At 44.5% G+C, this 22497-nt stretch overlaps 1 protein-coding gene and 1 non-coding gene across 7 annotated transcripts in view; both read left to right on the top strand.

Annotated features, from left to right (window-relative positions):
• dgki (diacylglycerol kinase, iota) overlaps positions 1-19174 on the top strand; it is a 45032-nt gene extending 25858 nt beyond the window's left edge. The window contains exons 4-34 of one of the 6 annotated variants that reach the window (XM_034578756.1): positions 2343-2417; positions 2788-2844; positions 2970-3035; positions 3154-3222; positions 3427-3543; positions 3995-4069; positions 4211-4306; positions 4496-4578; positions 4919-4979; positions 5159-5272; positions 6251-6376; positions 6651-6729; positions 7022-7077; positions 7630-7692; positions 9051-9124; positions 9906-10017; positions 10107-10193; positions 10726-10838; positions 12656-12718; positions 14007-14107; positions 14458-14537; positions 14820-14864; positions 15137-15206; positions 15675-15715; positions 15837-15961; positions 16103-16128; positions 16980-17017; positions 17379-17499; positions 17891-17927; positions 18196-18295; positions 18590-19174. In XM_034578756.1, coding sequence (XP_034434647.1) covers positions 2343-2417; positions 2788-2844; positions 2970-3035; positions 3154-3222; positions 3427-3543; positions 3995-4069; positions 4211-4306; positions 4496-4578; positions 4919-4979; positions 5159-5272; positions 6251-6376; positions 6651-6729; positions 7022-7077; positions 7630-7692; positions 9051-9124; positions 9906-10017; positions 10107-10193; positions 10726-10838; positions 12656-12718; positions 14007-14107; positions 14458-14537; positions 14820-14864; positions 15137-15206; positions 15675-15715; positions 15837-15961; positions 16103-16128; positions 16980-17017; positions 17379-17499; positions 17891-17927; positions 18196-18295; positions 18590-18700 — 2481 coding nt within the window. In that variant the 3' untranslated portion in view covers positions 18701-19174. Of the gene's footprint in view, positions 1-2342; positions 2418-2787; positions 2845-2966; positions 3036-3153; positions 3223-3426; positions 3544-3994; positions 4070-4210; positions 4307-4495; positions 4579-4918; positions 4980-5158; positions 5273-6250; positions 6377-6650; positions 6730-7021; positions 7078-7629; positions 7693-9050; positions 9125-9905; positions 10018-10106; positions 10194-10725; positions 10839-12655; positions 12719-14006; positions 14108-14457; positions 14538-14819; positions 14865-15136; positions 15207-15674; positions 15716-15836; positions 15962-16102; positions 16129-16979; positions 17018-17378; positions 17500-17890; positions 17928-18195; positions 18296-18589 lie in introns of all 6 variants that reach the window. The other 5 variants (XM_034578757.1, XM_034578755.1, XM_034578754.1 and 2 more) reach the window with 5 other exon arrangements.
• On the top strand, positions 1094-1165 carry trnae-uuc. The gene has a single exon. It is a non-coding gene; the product is annotated as a tRNA-Glu (tRNA).
• Positions 19175-22497: the final 3323 nt, after the last annotated feature.

Below are 22497 nucleotides of genomic sequence, written 5' to 3'. Positions count from 1 at the left end.
TATCTGTAAACTGTGAGGAGCCACGAGCGTGTTGAGACGAATAGAAATCATATCACACCTTTTAACAAGGAGCAGGGGCTCTTGGAATAGAGAGCTGAGAAATAGCCTTTCAGTCGGACGTGAATATAATGACATGTCTGTACATTTCCGTCGATGACATGCAATTACACTGTGTTCGACAACACAGTGTAACACAGGCCGCTGCCGCTGCCGCTGCCCGTGAAGACGGAGCTGCCGCGAAAACAAATTCACCATAATCTCTCTCTCTCTCTCGCTGTCATGAATTTAATTAGATAAATATTTCAGCGGCGTTGTGAGCTGTGTGCTTCTTACAATGACAAGCTGACGTCAGTGGAATCACATTCCTACCTGTGCACGGCCGCTGTGGATACGGCGGATTTAGTCTCAGTCATCCGGGATAAACCAGGCGCTGTGAGGGCTGCAGCTGAGGCTTTAAAACTCAGCAGGGAGAGCTGATGTAAGAGTCTTCCTGCAAAACCCTGTCCCCTCTGTTTACAAATTCTCACTGAGGTTCAGAGGGAGACTTAACATAGAGGCCGACCATCCTGCGTTAACGTCACTCGCTTGTCTGCGCTCACTGCAAATCTGGACTTGTTAAGCTTTAGCTTGTTAATTAACCTGATGTGTTGCTGTACTTGTTTACCGCTGTTTAGTTTGGACGGAGCAACATCTGCTCTGTGAGATCAACGATATTTAAAGATGGACGACATGAAAAGTTATGCCAAACCATCCTGATTGCCCCCTGGTGGCAGACTGCAGTGTTAAACACCATCATAAACGTCATAAACACACCGCCTCCACCATGTTTGCAGACGGGACATGGAGCAAACTAAGGAGTCATAATGGACGTCAATGAACTTTCTCAAAGATGGTTTCTGTCATTTTAGTTAGTTTCAGTCAGTTTGGTTTTAATTAGTTATTCGATCACATTAAAACACGGTGAAACATCATGATTGACAGCTGAGACTGACTCATGACCTCGATATCGTCCAAATGATTTAAAAAGTGAAAGATGTCAACACTGCTGCACAAAGAGATGTTCAAACTTCAGTTAGGATCAACAGTGACCATGTCCCATATGGTCTAGCGGTTAGGATTCCTGGTTTTCACCCAGGTGGCCCGGGTTCGACTCCCGGTATGGGAACATGATTTTTAACATGTGATTCCTTAGGACATGATAAAGTGATTGATAATGAGCTTTGACACCTTGTGGTGTTTTGCTGACGGGGCAGAGCAGTTGTTCAGTTGTGTGGTCAGTGGCCGGTTTATCAGTCCTGGACTCTTCATTCCCTCACGTTCTGTCAGTAAGAGGATCTGCTCCTCTGATGCGGCGTGGTACTTCTTCTGAAGGCGGTTCTGTGGTGGAACATTCAGAACCAATAACCGACGAGATACGACTGTGAAAAATGAATTCACTTTGTTTACGTGACATTTTCTATCAGAGGCACTTTGCCGCTAAGTGTTGCTCACGGTGACGATCAGGAGTGAACTCTGTGACCACTCCAATATCAGCTGTCATATTATTACCCATAATGACTAGTTGGTCTTGCAGGAGCGGGGGGGCGGGCGGGGGGGGCAGCGGGGCCATATTATTCATCTAAGGCAAACGGCAATTTGGCAACTGGAGTGTTTGCTTATTATTCTTTATTGCCAGTTACACAGTTTGACAAATGACTGAGGCCATCACGGAGGCATCTGGTTTTAAACCTCAGATTTACAGTGTCAGTCGTCATCAGCGGTAATAATGTGTTTGCTTTTAGTCGTAGAAGCAGCTCAGCTCTGGGCGCCACCGCCGCTTTGGTCCTGCCGGAAGTTGTTTAAACACTTACATTGTTCAATTTATGATAATTACATATGATATACAACATATTGTATTCTGCTCCCTAATCAAGGGTATCTTTATTGTCCCCTTTGGGCAATGTGTAGTATAAAAAGCAGTACAGCAGGTTTGCTTCCAGCTGCTCAATCAATGCTAATTCACTGTCATTATAATTCGTTCATATTTGTTATTTGAGTCTGGAAAAATAACTGAAAGTGTAAAATGTCATTGAGGAGGTTTTCATGCCTGAGGCCCCTGTGTTGTCGGAGCTGCTGGTAAAAAATCTGCTGAAGCAATTTTTAAAGAGAAGAAATGAAATGTTTGGGCATCTTGAGAACATTTCAGTGTGTATCTGTGTGTTTGTTTGCTGTTGTGAGAGTGCAACAGGGTGTGCGTCTTTACACAGCTTGTGTTTGTGTTTGTGTGTGTGTGTGTGTGTGTGTGTGTGTGTTTGTGTGTATCTCACTGCCCTCTGTGTTCTGTATCTGTTTTCTTCTTCAAGAAGTCGGCCCCCAGGAGGAAATGTGCAGCCTGTAAGATCGTTGTTCACACTGGCTGCATAGAGCAGCTAGAGAAGGTATGACGCACACATGCACACACAGACACACACACACACACACACACACACACACACACAACATGCACTATTGTTGTTGAGGAGAATTTAGTGTATAAATTCAGAATTGTCCTCCTGGAAGTCCGACAAATATTGTTTCAATTCAGTTCAAATATACTTAGAGCAGGCAGCTTAGTGTTCAGAGTCAGAGACTAACTACAGACAGAAACAAGTCTGTAGTGCATTTTATCACGATTGCATAATTTCCATTAGTGTAGATGATGTATTTATGAATTCCAGCTGTTAAATATTCATGTGGTTGTATGTCAACCTGCTGCTAATATAATGTGATATTCAGTGTTTGTTAATTATTTATTCTGCGTCCGTGTAGATTAACTTCCGCTGTAAACCGACGTTCAGAGAGGGAGGATCCCGATGCCTCAGAGATGTAAGTGTGTGTGTCTGTGTGTGTGTGTGTGTGTGTGTGTGTGTGAGAAGAGGAATTATTGTGCATCATGTTCACACGGTGAGAAAAAGAATGAGCGTGTTGAATGTTTCTTTCTCTGACAGCAGAACGCACTGAGACATCACTGGGTTCACAGACGAAGACAAGACGGCAAATGTAGACAATGTGGAAAGGTAACACACGTTCACACACACACGCACACACACACAGACACACACTAATGTTGTTGTTGTTGGTCAGTTGACAGTGTTCCTGTAAATTACCCCAGCGTACTTTTCTCCGTCTCTGCAGAGTTTTCAACAGAAGTTCTTCCACAGTAAAGAAATCATCGCCATCAGTTGTTCTTGGTGTAAACTGGCTGTAAGTAACTCATCCTCTGAAATACACACTCACACACACACACACACACACACACACACACACACACACACACACACACACACACACACACACAGTGACAAAGAGTCTGGTAAAACAGGGATTTAAAACATGAACTGCAGCATCTGGAAACCTTTTATTTTGAAACGATAACGAGGGTCGTTCATGTTTCTGTTTCTGTCGCAGTTCCACAACAAGGTGACGTGTTTCATGCTGCATCAGATCGAGGAGCCGTGTTCTCTGGGGGCCCACGCTGGAGTCATAGTGCCCCCCTCCTGGATCATCAAAGTCAGGAAACCACAGGTCTACACAAACACAACTGACAACACAGACACACACACACACACACACACACACACGCTCCCGTTGCAAAGCTCCCAGTCCAGTGGTGGATAAAGTTCACTGGCTGCCATATAGTGACATTAATGAGAAATGACTTGTTGGATCTAAATATAAAACGATAATAGAAGGACTGTGTCCAAACTGTGTGTGTGTGTGCGTGTGCATCGTTGCCTATGACGTGATATGAGCTGACACATGTCTGATCTGTCTGAGGGAACTGGGTTTGTGTCTCCATTATCACACACACACACACACACACACACACACACACGTACACACACGTACACACACACACACGTATCCCTCAGTCACATCACATGTTTCACTGCACTTTTAATTACCATCACCAGGGACACCACGACAGTGAACTAGCCACTGAACTTTGTGTGTGTGTTGTGTGTCTGTCCCTCAGAGCTCACTTAAGAACTCGGCAAGGAGAAAAAAGCGGACGTCTTTTAAACGAAGGACAAGCAAGAAGGGACTGGACGTAAGTAAAACTGTGACAATTAAGTTTGATATACTATAAACAGTACTATACATTCACTATATACATCAACACAATTAATATATTGTGATTATTGTTTCTGCACATTGTCCCTCATCTGTCTTCTTCTGTCTCTTTGTGCAGGATTCCAAATGGCGTCCGTTCATGTTGAAGCCGCTTCCTTCTCCTCTCATGAAGCCCATCTTGGTCTTCGTCAATCCGAAGAGCGGCGGCAACCAGGTCGGGGAACATTTTATAAATCTTTTATTATCATGTGTTTGAAACACTGGGCAGAAGAGATCCCATCATGTTTATAAATGTGTAAATGAAGACGTGTGTGATGTTGCCAGACTCGTAGAAAAACACAACACTGTCTCTCTGGGTCTGTATCGTGATTAAATTATGTGTTTTCTGTTTTTCTCCCTGTAGGGCGCCAAGGTGTTACAGATGTTCATGTGGATCTTGAACCCTCGACAGGTGTTCGACCTGTCGCACGGCGGCCTGCGAGAGGCGTAAGTACCCCTTCACCACAGAAGTATTATTTTATTAAATTCAAACTAGAAAACAGTCATGAACTTGGAGTGATTTATAATTTTCTGTTGAAATATTCATTTTAAATGGGACCATTATCGCAGCCCACTGCTCGGACGAAAGTACAGACATTTTCTCACTTCAGTTTTAGTCGTTGTCTCCTCCTATTCGTTAAAATGCACTTCCCCATGGGTTGGGGGAAGATTTCAAGGAACTCGGACCAATTACACCCACTCAGCACCAATCAGCGCAGCGCTCTGCCAGAGACGCTCCTTCTACAAACGAGCCTCACTCTGCTCTGTGCAATTTGTGACCCGTCAGGTTGGAGTTGTACCGGAAAGTGCCAAATCTGAGGATCCTCGCCTGTGGAGGAGACGGGACGGTAAGACTCTGTGAAGTTCTCCAGCATTTCTCAGGGAAAGAAAAAACCAAAAACGTCTCAGAGAAATCAGGATTTTATGGTTTGATTGTCTTATTTAGTTTTTCTGAGGTAAAAAAGCTGAGTTTATCTTTCTGTTGTGTTTTAGTAATAACTCTTTCCTTTTGAACCTCTCTCTGTAGGTTGGGTGGATCCTGTCCACGCTCGATGAGCTGCAGATGAACCCCCAGCCTCCGGTCGCTGTTCTTCCTCTGGGAACAGGAAATGACCTCGCCAGGACGCTCAACTGGGGCGGGGTGAGTTCCTAGCCTTGACTTCGCAGAGGGTGACGGAGAGCGACAGGATGTGGCAGCTTCTCCTCCCCGTGCTCAATCACTCACAAGTGTCCCCTGTGTCTGTTTAATGCAGCTGAGGTCACGTTGTTTTTACACATCGTTATTAAAATAAGTTGGATCAAAGGGAAGTTATCTCCGAGGGAAATTCTACTAAGATACAGACAATTATCACACGTTCGTTTTCCTGCTAAGTTTGGTTTTAATTAGATATTTGCTGATATAACAACGGGGGGTGGAAATGTCCTAATTTACAGCTGAGACGGACTCACTCATTGGTCGAGCACGTGTGTGTTGGCAGGACCTTGCTACTCCACTGATTTCTGATTGCAGTCTCTGCGCACAGTGTTGAACGCTGAAGGGCGAGTGAAGGACTTTAGCATCTTCAGCGGAACAAAGTAAAACTGATTCAGTCAGATACAGATGCTTTGAACGGCGAGAAATCCTATCTACCGTGTGTGTGTAATTAGTGTAATCAGTGTGTCCCCAGTTCGTCCTCTTGCAGGATGTTCTCTCCACTTTGTCTCTGTTGCTGCTGCGTCTATTTCTTTTCTCTGCTCCTTCCTCCTTTCATTTCCTTTCATCCCCTCTTTCCTCCTCTCTCGCTCTTACAAACCAAAACTCGTCCCCGTCTCTCTCAGTGTGGGTGTGAATGTCCCTGTGACTTACTGTGAGTCGGGTGTGAGCTCTGCTGTGCGTGCGTGCGTGTGCGTGCACGTGTCCTTGGCACACTGACTTCCTGACCTGGTCCAGAAGGAGACAAACTAAAAAACTAACATGATGTGGAGAGAGTAGGAAGGGAGGCGCATGTATTGACTGGAGGAGAAAGAGAGCCATTGTTTTATTGTGATATTGTGATTGTTAAATGTGAGGACTTGATGTTTGATGTTCAGTTGTTGGTCAGACAAAACAAAGCATGTGTTTGTGTGTCTCTCTGCGCAGGGTTACACAGACGAGCCCGTGTCCAAGGTTCTGTGTCACGTGGAGGACGGTTCTGTTGTGCAGCTCGACAGGTGGAACCTGCTGGTGGAGAAGAGTGCTGCTCTGCCAGAGGAGGGAACGCAGAAGGTGAGACGTCAGCTCAGTGTGGTGGTGGAACGACTCCTAGGATCACGAAGATCTACAAATTCAGACTTGATTATATTTCAATCAAGACTGTCGGGTCACGTCATGAAATCCTAACATACAATATCCTCACAAGTGGCAAACATGAGAAGAGGATAAAATAAATCTGCACATTTTCACAAGAGGATCTTTAAATGAATGGAGATGATGCTTGTAGCTGAACCTGGATATTTATATTTATGCTAATGCATCACTTGTGTTATTCCCGCGTCCTCAGCTGCCTCTCAATGTGTTCAACAACTACTTCAGCCTGGGCTTCGACGCTCACGTCACCCTGGAGTTCCACGAGTCCAGAGGTCAGTGGAAATCTATTTTAATGTCCTTCTCTCTAATTTTCACCTCTGTATTATCTCTATTCATATTCCATTAGGTCCCTCTCTTTCCCTTTAGTGCCACATACTCCACCGCTGTGAACGAAACGAGAAGCTGAATATCATGAAATATTAAAAAGAACACATTCGTGCATGAGAGTAAAAACTTCTCGGTCTATTACTCGATGCCTCTGTGTTTAGTTTTCATTTTTCATTCCACTGATAATTGCAGCATATTTAATATGTTCTCCTTCTTTTCTTCTCTGCGTGTTCCCAGAGGCCAACCCGGAAAAGTTTAACAGTCGCTTCCGCAACAAGATGTTCTATGCAGGAGTGAGTGTCCCACTTGAGTCTTCACACACACGAGAATGACAATGTGACTGAGAGGAAATGTTTATTAGGTGAAGGAGAGGAATTAGGGGGAAGGAGTGATAGAAGGAGAGATGGAGGGGATGGAAGACAGAGGGAGAGAAAATAGAAAAGGTTATGTTTAATTTCCTTTAAATCCGAGGTGGAAGTAGGATTTCATTTTGACTGTTTATTCTACACTTGTAGTTTGTAGAATTTCTGATAAGTTATTCATTGTTTTTCCAGCTTCATTTATGAGAACTGGTCTGATACGAATTTAAAGCTTAAACAAGTCATACAAAAATTAATTGAATTCCGTTTTTTGTGCAGATATTTTGTGAGGGAAGTGCAATAAGAAGTGGTGGGTGGAAGTTACAGGGGGCGTTATCTCTTTTAGGGAAATGTAATGATCTGTAATTCTGCTTGATTGGATCATTTTCTCTGTCTGTGTGTGTGTGTGTGTGTGTGTGTGTGTGTGTGTGTGTGTGTGTGTGTGTGTGTGTGTGTGTGTGTGTGTGTGTGTGTGCGCACGTGCAGGCTGCGTTCTCAGATTTCCTCCAGAGAAGCTCAAGGGACTTGTCCAAGCACGTCAGAGTGGTGGTGAGTGTTAACACACACTCTCTCTCTCTCTCTCTCTCTCTCTCTCTCTCTCTCTCTCTCTCTCTCTGGGTCTGTATCACCTTCCATGTCGACATGTCCGGGCAGCAGGTCGGCCGAGTGATTAGAAACATCGTCTTTCAACTGCTCGTCTGACATCTTTCAGGCTGAAGCGTCCTTTAGCCAGACACTGGAATCCTCTCTGCCCCACAGAGACGCTCTGTCACTGACCACACACCTCCACGCTGCTGCTCTGTCACTGACCACACACCTCCACGCTGCTGCTCTATCACTGACCACACACCTCCACGCTGCTGCTCTGTCACTGACCACGCTGCTGCTCTGTCACTGACCACACACCTCCACGCTGCTGCTCTGTCACTGACCACACACCTCCACGCTGCTGCTCTGTCACTGACCACACACCTCCACGCTGCTGCTCTATCACTGACCACACACCTCCACGCTGCTGCTGCTCTATCACTGACCACACACCTCCACGCTGCTGCTCTGTCACTGACCACACACCTCCACGCTGCTGCTCTGTCACTGACCACACACCTCCACGCTGCTGCTCTGTCACTGACCACACACCTCCACGCTGCTGCTCTGTCACTGACCACACACCTCCACGCTGCTGCTCTGTCACTGACCACACACCTCCACGCTGCTGCTGCTCTGTCACTGACCACACACCTCCACGCTGCTGCTCTATCACTGACCCCACACCTCCACGCTGCTGCTGCTCTATCACTGACCACACACCTCCACGCTGCTGCTCTATCACTGACCACACACCTCCACGCTGCTGCTGCTCTATCACTAACCACACACCTCCACGCTGCTGCTCTATCACTGACCACACACCTCCACGCTGCTGCTGCTCTATCACTAACCACACACCTCCACGCTGCTGCTCTGTCACTGACCACACACCTCCACGCTGCTGCTCTATCACTGACCACACACCTCCACGCTGCTGCTGCTCTATCACTAACCACACACCTCCCTGCTAAACACCAAAGAACATGCTTCGCTAACTTCAAACAAATAACTGAGCTTCACGATGGTACAATATGTGCCTGGTGGCTCTAACGGATGTGAACCTTCACCTCCATCCGTTACTTTCCATCTCCCACATCAGAACATAATTGAAACCGAGAGTGAAAACTCAGAAGTGAGGTTGAGGCTTGAAGCGACGAGTAAACACATCAGGAAACTCTCAGGCAGTGAAAGCAGAAGAGTTCAGTGGACGGGTGCACGCTCCGTTCACCTGCAAAACACTCGTCCTCCCCGCAAATCTGTTATGTCAACATAAATCGCTCTCCCTCATTCATATTCACATTCTGTATCTTCCTCAGTGTGACGGGACAGATCTAACCGCCAAGATCCAGGAGCTGAAGTTCCAGTGCATTGTGTTTCTGAACATTCCCAGGTAGGTGAATAGATGTCAAGTGGGCCTCCTTCGTATCTTCAACAGCTTTTGTTTTTTTTATGAATAAGCAACGCAACATTTGAATGAGGTTAATTTTCGCAGCAAAACAATTTCACTCAATTGTGATAATTCACGGTTTCACTTGAGCCTTTGAAGCATCGTAACCACGAGACGCTGCAACTCTCCAGTGAAAGTCTGTAATGAAATGAATCTAAAGTGGGTCAGTGGCCTCTGAAGTCGGTGGGGGGGGGGGGCCGCAGGTCTCGTTCAGGTTTCATACTGAGACACTGGAGCTGTTGATTCAGATCCTCCCACACCAGCAGTTACATCATCTCCCTGGTTAGACATTAAAACAATGAGAACTAATTCAGTGCCTGTGGTCGGGGGGGAAGTCCAGAGACTCAGAAGATGAACGTGATCCTGGAAAGCATCTGATGTGTTAGCTTCGAACGTGGGAAGTGATATTTGGGTTTACAGAATCAGCTCCAGCAAGAATCAGCTCCAGCAAGTTGAACTGTGGATCAGTTAAAACGACTCAGAGGTTATTAAAAAAACGGAGTTTATCTCCAATATTCAGCAGGAAACTTTGGTGGAGTTGTTACAGCAGCAGCTCCTCTGGTTCAGGTTCTGGGTGATGTCCACGGTTCAGCTGTGTTTCGCTTCAGTCAGAGCTCCAACAGAGAGAATCCCCACATGTGTCTGCAGAGGGCGCTGTGGCTCAGTGAAAGTCACATGTTGCTGTAAGTGTCTTGATGTTAACATTGTCCCAACGTGTGTGTAGGTACTGTGCTGGCACCATGCCGTGGGGAAACACAGGCGACCACAGAGACTTCGAACCCCAGCGCCATGACGACGGCTGCATCGAGGTTATCGGCTTCACCGTGGCCTCACTGGTGAGAGAAGTGTAGCTTCAAGGGAAGACAGAAACTCAATGTCTGTCTGTCTCTCTCTCTGAGTTGAACGTCTCCCTCTTGTCCACCAGGCAGCGCTACAGGTCGGAGGTCACGGGGAGAGACTCCACCAGTGCAGAGAGGTTGTGTTAACTACCTTCAAGACCGTTCCTGTTCAGGTGAGCACTCACACACTCACCAGCTTCACAACCAGAAACTAAAGATATCAGACGCATGAGCTTTATGTCGGAATCAAGTCTGTTTATATACCTCTGTGCATTTTGAATGGAAACCTTTATTTAATTTGTCCTTGGCTACAAAGCTTGTATTCCTGGTTATACACAGGCGATTAAATTCCTCTATAAAACGCCAGAATACACGAGAAAACGATTTTCTTCTATATTTAAACAGATTTTTAGCTGCGGACATGAGGCTCTAAATCTGAATAAATTAGAGGTTTTGGATCAATATATTTTTTAATCCATTTAATTATCAACTGCACTTAATTGATTGATCGTTTACATCCATGAGTGCATTGGTTTCTTGTTAGTGCTGCTTTAATCCTGACGGCTTCATCCTGCGTGAATCCTGCTGCTGCGTCTTCACTGGTCAGCTGCCGTGAAAACCTCTGTTCGATTATCGTTGTATCGGGTCAACAGCGATGTGTGTGTGTGTGTGTGTGTGTGTGTGTGTGTGTCTGTGTGCATGTAGGTGGACGGTGAGCCATGTCGACTGGCCCCAACCACCCTCCGCATCTCCCTCCGAAATCAGGCCAACATGGTCCAGAAGAGCAAGAGACGCACCTCAGTGCCCCTGCTGAACGAGTGAGTCACCCCCACACACACACAGACACACACAGACACACACACACACACACACACACACACACACACACACACACACACACACACACACACACACACACACACACACACACGCACACACGTAAAGAGTGAGGAACTAGGCCAGCAGTGTTGTAAAAGCCCGGGTTCGCACCGAGTGAGTCACGCAGTCTGTTCAGTGGGAGCTGACATTCCCTCCTCTCAGTGTCGCACGTCTCTCTTCATCTCGCCCCGAACCACAGTCCGAGGACGGACGTGTGATGTCGTCCGCTGGCACTAATCAAAACACAAAGTATCGGCCGCGTCTCCGGCGACAAAGTGACAATGTAACACGGTGGTTTTTCTCCTCGGCTCAGGAGTCGAACACCGGGACTCGTTTATTGATTTCTCTCAGGGACGAAGCAGCAGCGCAGAGCGTCGTGGAAAGAAACGTCTTAATACAGCCGGATTGATATTCGGGAGTAAAACATTTGCACTAACGTTATATTGTCAGATATATATTTAAAAAAATTGGCAATGACACCAAAGTGTTGTTCAAGCGGCTCGATCGCCCCCTGGTGGGCTGGCTGTAATATAGGTGATGAACCCCACCTCCTCCATGTGAGTGAGTGGGACATGGACCAAGTGAAAAAAGTCAAAGAACATGTCAAAGGTTGTTTCTGTCATTTTAGGTACAGTTCTTATCTCACTGATGTCCAAGTGTTCACGTTTCTGATAAGTTTGGTTTTAATTCGTTATTTGATGATATAAAAACGGGCTGAGACTGACTCACGATTGGTCGAGAGTGTGTATCGATACCGTGGCGCCGCCCCCAAATCGCCACTGCGCAGAATCGGGCTCTTTCCTGGTTAGTGGGAGAAAGAGGAAACCAGTTGTCCATCTTTATATACAATCTATTATTTAACCATAAACTTATAAACGAAAAATAACCAAATACATAGAACTTGAATTAAGAAACTTAAATTCACATCGTTGTTTGTTTATTCTGTCAAATAGGAGTTTTCACATCGTCACCTCCGATAAATCCGTCGGGCTCTAACGTGTGAAACCTGCCGACTAACACTGCTCCGTCCTCATGGCACTAACGACTCCTCGTGTGTAACTCTGTCCGTGTGAGAGGAAGAAGAACTGATGATAACGTAGCTGCCGTCACTAGTGTCTTTGCTTTGCTACTGTGCTCTTCATGTTTGTCTACTTACCTCTGAGCTTTTCTCCGTCCGTCCCCCCTCCTCTGGTCGTCTCCTTCTCCTCCGTCCTCCCCTCTTCTCTCCTTCTCTCTCTCCACTGGCTGAAATATCTTTGATTATATATTTATTTTGTTTACTTTTCTCTCCTCTCGTTCATTTCCTTTGTTTCCTTCTATGTCTCCTTCTCTCCATTTTCTCCACTCCTCACTTCCTATTACCGCTCCCCTCCTCTATCCTTCCTGTTTCTCTCTTTTACCCTTCTCCTTCTCCCTCACCTCTTTTCCTTCTCTCCTCATCTGTTTTCCTCTCCTTGTCTCCTCCTCTTCTCCTCATCTCTCCTTTCTTTCTCTCCTTCCCTCCTAATCTATTTTCCTCTCCTCTACTTGTCTCCTCCCCACTCTTTTTATCCTCTCTCCTTTCCTAAACCTTGATTTCCTTCTCCTCCCCTCCTCTCTCTTCTTCATATCCTCTACTTCTCCCCCATGTTTTTCCTCCCCTTGTTTTCTTTTCATCCTCCTCTCCCCCATCCTACGTCCCTCCTCTCCTCTGTGTGTGTGTGTGTGTGTGTGTGTGTGTGTGTGTGTGTGTGTGTGTGCGTGTGCGCGGCCGTAGTATTCAGAAGGTGTGTGCAGCTGATCTGCGCCGCCTCTCTGCTCCCCCCGACTCCTTCTCTGTGTAAGTACCTGAGCCCTTTGTCACAGTTTGTGTGTCACTCTGTGTTTGTGTACATGTGAATGAACGAGCTGTTGTTGTTGTGTCACGGTTCGTCTCAGGTTCAACCAATATTTTGATCAGATTATTATATATTAACGATGATGTAAAGTCACTGTTTTCAATATCATGATAAATTTGATTGTATGTAAAGAACTTTGAGCTGCATTTCTTGTATGAAAGGTTCTATACAAGTAAAGTTTAGTATTATTATTTATTATATTACAAGAATATAGAAAACATTTAAGACTTAATCTTCTTTAAATACCTTTTTTCTCGTTAAATTATTAATTATTTTCGACTTTATCCTCGAAATCTCTGAATTTTCCTTAATTCTCCGTCGTGACATGTACTAAAATATCCCAGATTGTAAAACATAATTAGTTTGAACTGTTTTAAAATCTCTTAAACACACATTAGGAACAAATCTTTCCCATTAAAGCTCATACTGGTTGAACCCTGGTTGTGTGGTGAGTTTCTGTCTGTGGTGACTCAACGAGGGAGAACGTGTATGCAGCAGCATGATGAAGCTTTTCTACCAGTTCATGTGCTTTAGATGTTTTTCTTCTGGCCGTCGTCTCGTCACCTTTTGACTCTGAGCCGGTCTCTTGTGTTTTACACCTGCTCAGTCTCTCGCTCGACGTCCTTCCCTCAGAAAAGCTCATATTTCCTGAAGAACAAACGATATAAACATGTCACGACTGCTCGGTTGCTTCGCAGGTAAGGTTGAGCTCTGGAGCTTTTGAGGCTTGGCACTGGGTGATTTTGCCGACAGTGTTTATTCCTCATTTTACTTTTGCTTCTCGCCCACCGTGTGCTTGACCTCAGTGTTCGACCTTCATCCTCGCTGAAGGCAACATTGCCCACAAACATTGACTTTAAAATGTTGGCCCACCTCAAACTCAAACAGAGTCATGCCGGTGATGCGTCAGCAGGGCCGAGCCCTTTGTGTTCCCACTTTATCGGATCGCAGGGAGAGTTTACAACTGTTTACAACCTCCTCTGATCAGAAATGTTTAACTCGAGCGCAGTTTAAAAAGTTCTCGCCTGTAACTGGAAGTTTTAACGAAACGGGAGGATTTCAATGTCATCGTGTTGCAAAAGCTCCGATTTGGTTTGTGACGTGTGTGTCTGTGCGTGTCTGTGCGTGCATGTATGCATGTGTGTCCTTATCATTGTATGTCTGGACACGTCTGAATTGTGTGCGTGTGCGTGTGCACGTACATGCATGTGTTTCTTTTTGTTTTTCTAGTCCTCATGCAGTTCCAGATCGTCTGCGTCTGCGAGTGAATCGTATCAGCCTCCAGGAGTACGACCGACTGCAGTACGACAAAGAGCGAATCAGAGACATCTGTGAGTGTGTGTGTGTGTGTGTGTGTGTGTTTATACATTTTAATCTGATCTGATGACGACCAAGGAACCACTGATTAGACTTTCTCTGACTTTGTTGCCTCCAGCTAAAAGGAAACGTGGCTTTAGAGTCATTAAAGAAATAGTTGTAAGGTTTATCTAACTAACTGTCACCACCTTTACAATCTGTGATCCCTTCATAATTAACATAAAATGGAGATAAAGGTGAAATAATTGTTGCTTCCACTAACGGGGGGGGGGGGGGGTCCCACCTCTCTGGCAGCCGTGGGGGTCAGAGGTTAGGAAGTTTGTGAAGCTCTGGTCTAAAGTGTGTGTGTGTGTGTGTGTTGCAGCCATCCCTGTCGGCATCGTGGTGGTGCGAGGAGACTGTGACCTGGAGACATGCCGACTCTACATCGACAGACTACAAGAGGCAAGTCTCTAAATCTCTACCGTCGTCACTTCTTCCCCTCCCTCCCTCCCTCCCTCTTTCTTTCTTCTTCATCATTATTATTTCATGACACGCGCGGCTCCATCGCTCCGCTCGTGGTTATTTTTGGACGGATAAGAGAGCGACACCGCGGGGACGCAGGGATCCTGTTGGGCCGCGTCTCACGTGTGGAATCGTTCACTAACCCAGTTCACAAGTTTACATGACGTTAATACTTTGGGCTGTTTGTTGTTAACCTTGAATCCTGTTTGCTGTGCTTGATAGGACTTACACCAGGCGCCATCTACTGGCCACAGAGTGCACTATCAGGTACATGACTTTATGGATGTATTTCTGCATAGAAAAGTCTTTTAAAAGAGATTTTTTAAATATCAGATCTGACTTTAATGCAATGCTTGAAGTGCATGCCATGATTCCACAAATTTAATTTCCACTGATTCATTGTCCTGATCGTCTCCATCTTGTTATTAATCCATAGAAATGATGTCTGAGTTTCTCTTCCTTCTGAAAACATAAAGTTTATTGTTAGTATTAATAATTTGGGACGTGAACGCTCACGTCGTCCGTCTCTTTGTCTCCAGGACGAGAGCAGAGGCGTCGCCAGGACCAGTTCGTCCAGTAGATTGTCTCCCAACTGGAGCTTCTTGGATTGTGAGTGAATGAAACACTGACTGAGGTTTTTTTTAATTTCAATAACAGATGAACACAGATGCAGCTGCAAGTTTCACTATGACGGTTTATTGACTTTACTTAAAGTTTACAAAATCCCAGAGACTTAAATATTTACATACAAGACAAGATAGTGAAAAGTAAAACTATCGGAGATAAATGAGATGAAATGATCCATAAAACAACAATATTATATTTGGTTCTATTATAAAATGTAATTTAAAACAACTTTCATCCCTGGGTGAATTTTAATTTATTTCCTTTTATTTCACTTTTTCTTTATTTCAGTTGGAAATTTCATTTAAAAGTTATTCTTTTGTTGTTTCATCCTCTTTTAAAGCACTTAATGAAATTACTGCACAAATAAAGTTTATTCATATTATAATTATTATCATACATAATGTAATGTAATGTAAATGATTAAAACCTGTTGATGTCTCCGCTCTGCAGCAACATCAGCTGATCGCTTCTATCGTATCGACAAAGCTCAGGTAAACATTTAATATTTAAAATAACAGTTTGATGGATGAGTTGGATGATTTTCAGCCCAGTGTCTGATCCTATATGTTTATGTATATATATATATATATATTTATATGTGTGTTATTGCAGGAGCACCTCCACTTTGTGACGGAGATCTGTCAGGATGAGGTTTTTATCCTGGACCACGAGGGGCCTGTGGTGAGCCCGGGGGCGTCCACGGGGATGCCTGATCTGGTGGTGGAACCTTCAGCCGGGTACGTGAAAAACAACGAGGTCGACAACCGCTTTCAAAGACCTTAAAATTATGATTTATCTATTAGTCGATTTGACTCTGACGTGAAAGTCCTATCTGCAAATATCAATCACATTTTAATTGTCTGTCATTTTTTTCCCAGCGCTCCACTGACACCTGAGGATCAAGGTAAAAACCACACAGTCACACTCACGTATTTTAATAAAGTACAAAAACTGGTTGTTAATTGTTTTGCTTTACGCATGTTGATGTTTTATCATCATTTCCTCAGTTACAGGATGATTAGTCACATCGAACCGTTTCAGCTCTTTTCCCCCTGAGAGTTTAACAGACGTGTGCAGATGTGCAGATGTTGGGGGCTTTTTAAAAAGTGTTTCTAAAATTACCTTCCTCCTATTCTTCTGAAGTTAAAAGTTCCTCTAGGGCATATTTCAGTTGTTTATTGTCGTCTGGTCACTCGTTGTTGCGTGACACGACGAGTCGCTGTGCTTCCCGGGACTCTCCGATTCAAAGAACATGTTTTTTCTCGTCCCTGCTACTTGGAACAAAGCTCATGTTTGTTCACTTTCAGTTTCGTCAGCAGCTTCCAACACAAACAGTTCACACACTCCTCTGCTCCAACGACGTGTCTTAACAAGACCCGGCTGTATTCACTTCAAATGTCATATTCAGTTGGAGATAGTTGGGTTTTGACAAGTTTGTTCCATTGTTTTGTTAAATTCATTTCTACAAAAGCCGCTGAATTCCTGGTGTATGAACGCAACTAACACAAAACACGTCAAATAGAGACGGGTCCCTCGTGCAGTTGAGTGTTTTTACCTTCGATGAGTTGATGCCTCCAGAGATGAGGAAAATATGAAATGTTAAAAGTTCTCAACCTCCAGAAAGTTCAGCAGAGTTCAGAGTCTCTGCAGAAACAGAAACACTCTCAATTAATTATTAATTTGCACCGAGTGCTGTTCAACAAACTGTGACTCGAAGCCTCGTCCTGATGATTCCTGTCTCCTGTGTGTTTACAGCTTTGTTTACTGCTGCCACCTCTGGAGATCTTACTGTGGTAAAGAGCAACACTCACACACACAGACACACACACACACAGACAGACACACAAACACACACAGACAAACGGGAACAAGTCCTTAAAACCAGTTTGACCTGTTTGCATTTAGCTGCAGAAACTCAAACAGTCGTTGGTTTGTTTAATCTCATCAAGTTGGCTCATTTCATTTCTAAAATCACTGCAGAGACGTTTGATTTTAATTTAAGATTCGTCACTGTTGCTGTAAAAATGCACAAAAGTCCAGTTAAACACTACGAAGCTACAACTCAAAGCTTCCTCTTGTGTTTTCACCTCTTCTTCCTCTGAGCGGCCGTGTTTCTCCAGTTGATCGTGAAGTCTGTTGTTGTCTCTTCTCCAGTTGTCGGAGTGCGTGCGTCGAGGCGTCAGCCTGTTGGGCCGAGACTCCGGAGGCTGCTCAGCGCTGCACATCGCGGCTCAGAACGGACACACGGACCTGGTCAGCTTCATCCTGCAGCAAGGTGAGAAAGTGCAGGACCCTCGTCAGGGTGTGGAGCCTCTGACTGTACGTAGAGTTTTCTGCATCCTGACTATATATAGAAAACTATATACACAGTGTAATACTATATAAACATGGTCGTCTTAGCCCTAACCCTAAGGGACCGAGAAGTTATTTGCAGCAAAGCAACTTTCGTTTCACAGTAATAACACAACAAAACTTTATACAAATGACTCAAACTCTCTTTTTATTCTACTGTACAGAACCGGTGCTTTGTAAATGCTGCATAATTTCAGATTTACATGATTTTAAGATGAATAGATTCACGTTTTCTTTGATCCTCGTTGTGTCTTTAGTTCATGTTTCTTCTGTTTCTTCTGTTTCTTCTGTTTCTTCTGTTTCTCGCTCTTCAGGCTCCAAAGTGCAGCTGGATTTAACAGACAGAGAAAAGTAAGTCGGGATATTTCTAATCCTGTGTTTTCCAATGGATTCACTGTGAAGGAAGATTTTATTTTAAATCAGATTGGAACTGAAAATGACTTGGTAGCGTGAGAAACTTTCCACCAAGAATCACCTTCGTCTGTTGTGTGGTTGTGATCTCAGCTTCCTTTTGCGTCAGCAAAATGTAACTGTAGACAGAGTTATCAGGTTCTTTATTGTATGTGTGTGTGTGTCTGTGTGTGTGTGCGTGTGTCTGTGTGTGTGTGTGTGTGTGTAGAGGGGACACTGCCCTGCACAAAGCAGCCTCTGAGAAGCAGCATGCAGTTTGTCGGTTGCTGGTTGAGGCCGGGGCGTCGCTCGAGAAGACCAACTTCCTGGTAAGACACACACACACACACACACACACACACACACACAGTAACAATCTGTGCACACACACACACACACACACACACTCAGACACTTTTCCAGCTGAGTCATCTCAGAAACCAGCAGGACATGTGAATGATTTACAGAGAATGTGTGTGTGTGTGTGTGTGTGTGTGTGTGTGTGTGTGTGTGTGTGTGTGTGTGTGTGTGTGTGTGTGTGTGTGTGTGTGTGTGTGTGTGTGTGTGTGTGTGTGTGTGTGTGTGTGTGTGTGTGTGTGTGTGTGTGTGTGTGTGTCCACCAGGGGAAGACTCCAGCGGACCAAGCGGAGGGAGACTCGGAGCTCGCCTCCTACCTGAGCACCCAGCAACACAAAGCTTGTTCCACTCATGAAGACTTGGAGACGGCGGTCTGAGGCGCACACACACACACAGACACACACAAACACACACACACACTCACTCTGCCTCCGTGGACTCACACACTCGCAGTGGAGAGGAACGTGTTTAGATGAGCGACCAGAGTCGGGCTCGGACTCCGGCGGCTCCACGGACGAGGAGAGGAACCGGCGGGGGGGGCGAGGAACCGCCTCCGCTCGCCGCCGCGCCGCCGTGGAGATTTTAATCAACTATTTATTTGTATTTATTTATTCATATTCTATTTATTGGTTGTGCTGATTGGTTGGTCGACTGGTTGATTGTCGGGACATGTGACGGCTCAGGATGCAAAGTGCACTTTGAGCGGCCGGGGCGGGTTCGTGAGGTCACCGGTGTTCGCCGAGAGGATGAACCCGTGAAAAGATGCTTCTCGTCGTCTAAGGGATTTTATTTCAGTCACAGATCTTCAGAGGTCACGAGTTTTAATTCGGTGAGAAACGTGGTCAGTGGTGGAACGTGCGTTGGTAAAGAATTCCTCTGTTGGAAAAACGTCAGAATAACAAGAAGTCTCCTTTCAGAGCTGATAGAAATAGTAACGGTTTGTGTGTTTACCCATAAAAAAAACGTGTGCCAAAGACATTGCACTGATGTCGCGTCGTACCGAGTCCACGGTTTCACCAACGCTCCCAGAATCCATCACTGTTGTTGTGTGTGTTCGTTCAGCCGCCGGAGGTGACGACCACGGGACGGACAAAACTCTCCGGTCCCGCAATTATACAATGTGAAACCAAAACTAACCAGAAAACGTCCTCGGAGTCGGAGTCTCTCTCTTCAAAGATATGCAAAAGATCTCGATGCTTTTTATCACGTGTTGTTTCACTGAGCTTTGATTTCATCACACGTTTATTTCTTCAGCTGCTTTTTTCAAATCCACCCTCAGAAAATATATTTCACGAACTAACAAGAACAACACAAACAGAACATGTGTTTCTACACAACAGGAACTTTTTTTAGGAACTCAGGTCAGTTCTTATATTTTGAAAAAGACCCAGGAACCTTCAGGGGGAACGTCGCTGATTTCATATTGTAAAACATCTAACATTTAAACGTGAGCAGCAGCCTGGACCAGATGTGGACCAGTAGTGGACCAGATGTGGACCAGTAGTGGACCAGATGTGGACCAGTAGTGGACCAGTATCAGGATTAAAACCCAACACCCTATTAAAACATAGATTATTAACAGGTGCAGTTTATTTTGAAGGGCCAACCAGACTATGTTTAAAAAAAACAGTGAATTTAAAGCTAAATCACTAACGGACGAAAAACCTCTCAAGCTGCCGTCACACAAATTACACAATGGGCTTGTGTGTATCTGGTACTCCTGAAGCGACAAAGCTTTGTGCGTCTGTGTGTGTGTGTGTGTGTGTGTGTGTGTGTCTGTTTGTGTGAGACAATACGTCCCATTTCATATCAAATCAAAAAAGAGACGCAAGTGCAACAGAGAGAGACTCACTCTGCTCTGTGCAGCGTCTACACACCTACAGACTGTGTGTGTGTGTGTGTGTGTGTCTGTGTGTGCGTGTGTGTGTCTGCAGCATTTATCCAAGAAGAAAAGAACAATCTGAGCCATATTCGATGCAATAGGATCGATGACGTCTCTTTGCGTTTCTCTATTAATCGTTTACATTACATTAATGTTTTTAACGTCCGTTTAGCACCGAGGACTCATGAATGTGCAATTTAACTTCAGTGCTGGTTGAGTATATGATTGTCTTGGTATTTTTTTTTATTTTTTATTATTATACCTGTTATGATTTGTATTCTGTGTGCATGTATATCACTGGATTGGACTCAGCCCTGTGACGTCTCTCTCTACATTTAACCTGACAGACAATTCAAATTTAACTAAATTCACATTCCTCAAGTGGAAACCAGTTTTTCCGGGGACGTAGAATCTCTCAGAGACGCTCGGCCATCGTAGAAGTCTGGACCTCAAACTGCAGCAGCTGCACAAATTCACAGTATTAATCAAATGACGTTTTTCTGTTTTTTGTCGGGCTTGTGTGTTTTTTATTAACGTCACAATCCAGATCTCTGGAAAAACCTCCTGGATCTTGAGTTACAAAGTTTTTGCTTAAATCAGTATTTCCAGGGTGTAAAATGAATCTTCTACATTTTTTTTACAGTATTTATACCAAACACTTTGTTACATGACAAACCACGAACAGAGTTAATCCCCTCGTGTGGCTGCAGGGGGCGCTGTGGCTCGGTAACAGTCACATAGCGTTGCTTTAAGTCCCCGTCTGTTTGGTGTTAGCTCGTAGCGTAGCATGAAGCGTCAGTGTTATTCTGGGCACGTGCCGGTTCTTCTTCTTCTCTTGTAAACCGGTCGTTAACGTCCACTTCGGCTAAATTCACGTTTTCAAGTCTCAAATATGTTTTATTCCTTTATTTTATTCGACATTGATCTTTGCTGAACTTCTACGATGGCTGCCAGTGTCGAGATGACATCATTCAACTGAACCACGAGCGAAAGGTTGTCTTTCAATAGAAGTGACAGAAGTGATGAGCTCGGCCCGTTCTGAACGACACACACACACACACACACACACACACACACACACACACACACACACACACACACACACACACACACACACACACAGACACACACGCTTCGTATCACTCTGTTCAGTAGAAACAGGACTTTGTATTAAACTCCTCAGCGTTGGTCATGCATGGCATTTTTTTCTTACATCTTTGGGATTATTTTCTGGCAATGGCATAAAAAATGGCATTATTGTTGTTCAAACTATTAAATTATTATAGTTTTAAATGATTGTTCCTGAGTTTCTTGTCACGTTGGATGTGTGTGTTTCATTCTTTTGCATTTCTTAACTCTTGTGCCGCCGCTGAACCGTGACTCAGCTGCATTTCCTCTTTCTCAGAAACTCAACAACAGACTCTAAACCGGAAGGTTACGAGATTGTGACTCAAAAATTGGAAACATCTCCACAAATGTATGTTTTGTTTTGTTTTGATCCCATCAGGTCTAAATGTTTAAACTGAGCCGTGACATCAGAACGTCCTGATGGGAAACAGGCCGACACGGTGGTCCAGTGGTTAGACCGTCACCTCACAGGCAGAGGGTTTGAACTAACGGTCTGGAGCCTCACACCTTAAAAAGGGGGATGTATAAATATGTTTGTGATAATGTGGAGGGTTCATCCTCTGGGGAACTGGAACATAACGTTTCATGATCAATCCTCAAGTTGTTGACTTGTTTAATTCTCATAGTTTTGATCATTTGTCAAGAAATTTATACTTTTTCAGACATTTTAAATTGATCAAGACTTTTATTTTCTTCACTGGATCAAATTAAAGTGAAAGTTACATTTAAACAACACGTTGAACAAAGAATTTATTTCCTTTCCTTCCATCACACAAAGTTAACGTTTTACTTTGGGATGTTTTAAAAGCTTTTCACAAAGTTCTAGTTTTACAGACAAGTGCCCGAGCACGGATGTTACACCCGGAGACCGAAGGGATGAAAGTTATATTTCACTAATCAGTTTTGGAATTTGCACAGATTCACAAATCACAGAGTTGCATAATATTTCATTTTGGCAGAGTCGACAAACTGTACAGCTCAGCTCTGTCAATCATTATCTGTCTGTTCTGCAGGACTGTGGGGGGGGAATAATTCATCATCAAATCAAGCTGCGACTTGTTCGAACCTCCACCTGTGAAGATAAGATCAGAAGAAGATAATAGTTCACAGCCATTAGATTCAGGTTTATTACCTTCACTGTTTAATATTTCAGTACCTGTGATA

Source organism: Hippoglossus hippoglossus, chromosome 23 (assembly GCF_009819705.1).
Source record: "Hippoglossus hippoglossus isolate fHipHip1 chromosome 23, fHipHip1.pri, whole genome shotgun sequence".
In the NCBI taxonomy this organism is placed as follows: domain Eukaryota; kingdom Metazoa; phylum Chordata; class Actinopteri; order Pleuronectiformes; family Pleuronectidae; genus Hippoglossus; species Hippoglossus hippoglossus.
This window is presented reverse-complemented; position numbering and strand designations above follow the sequence as displayed.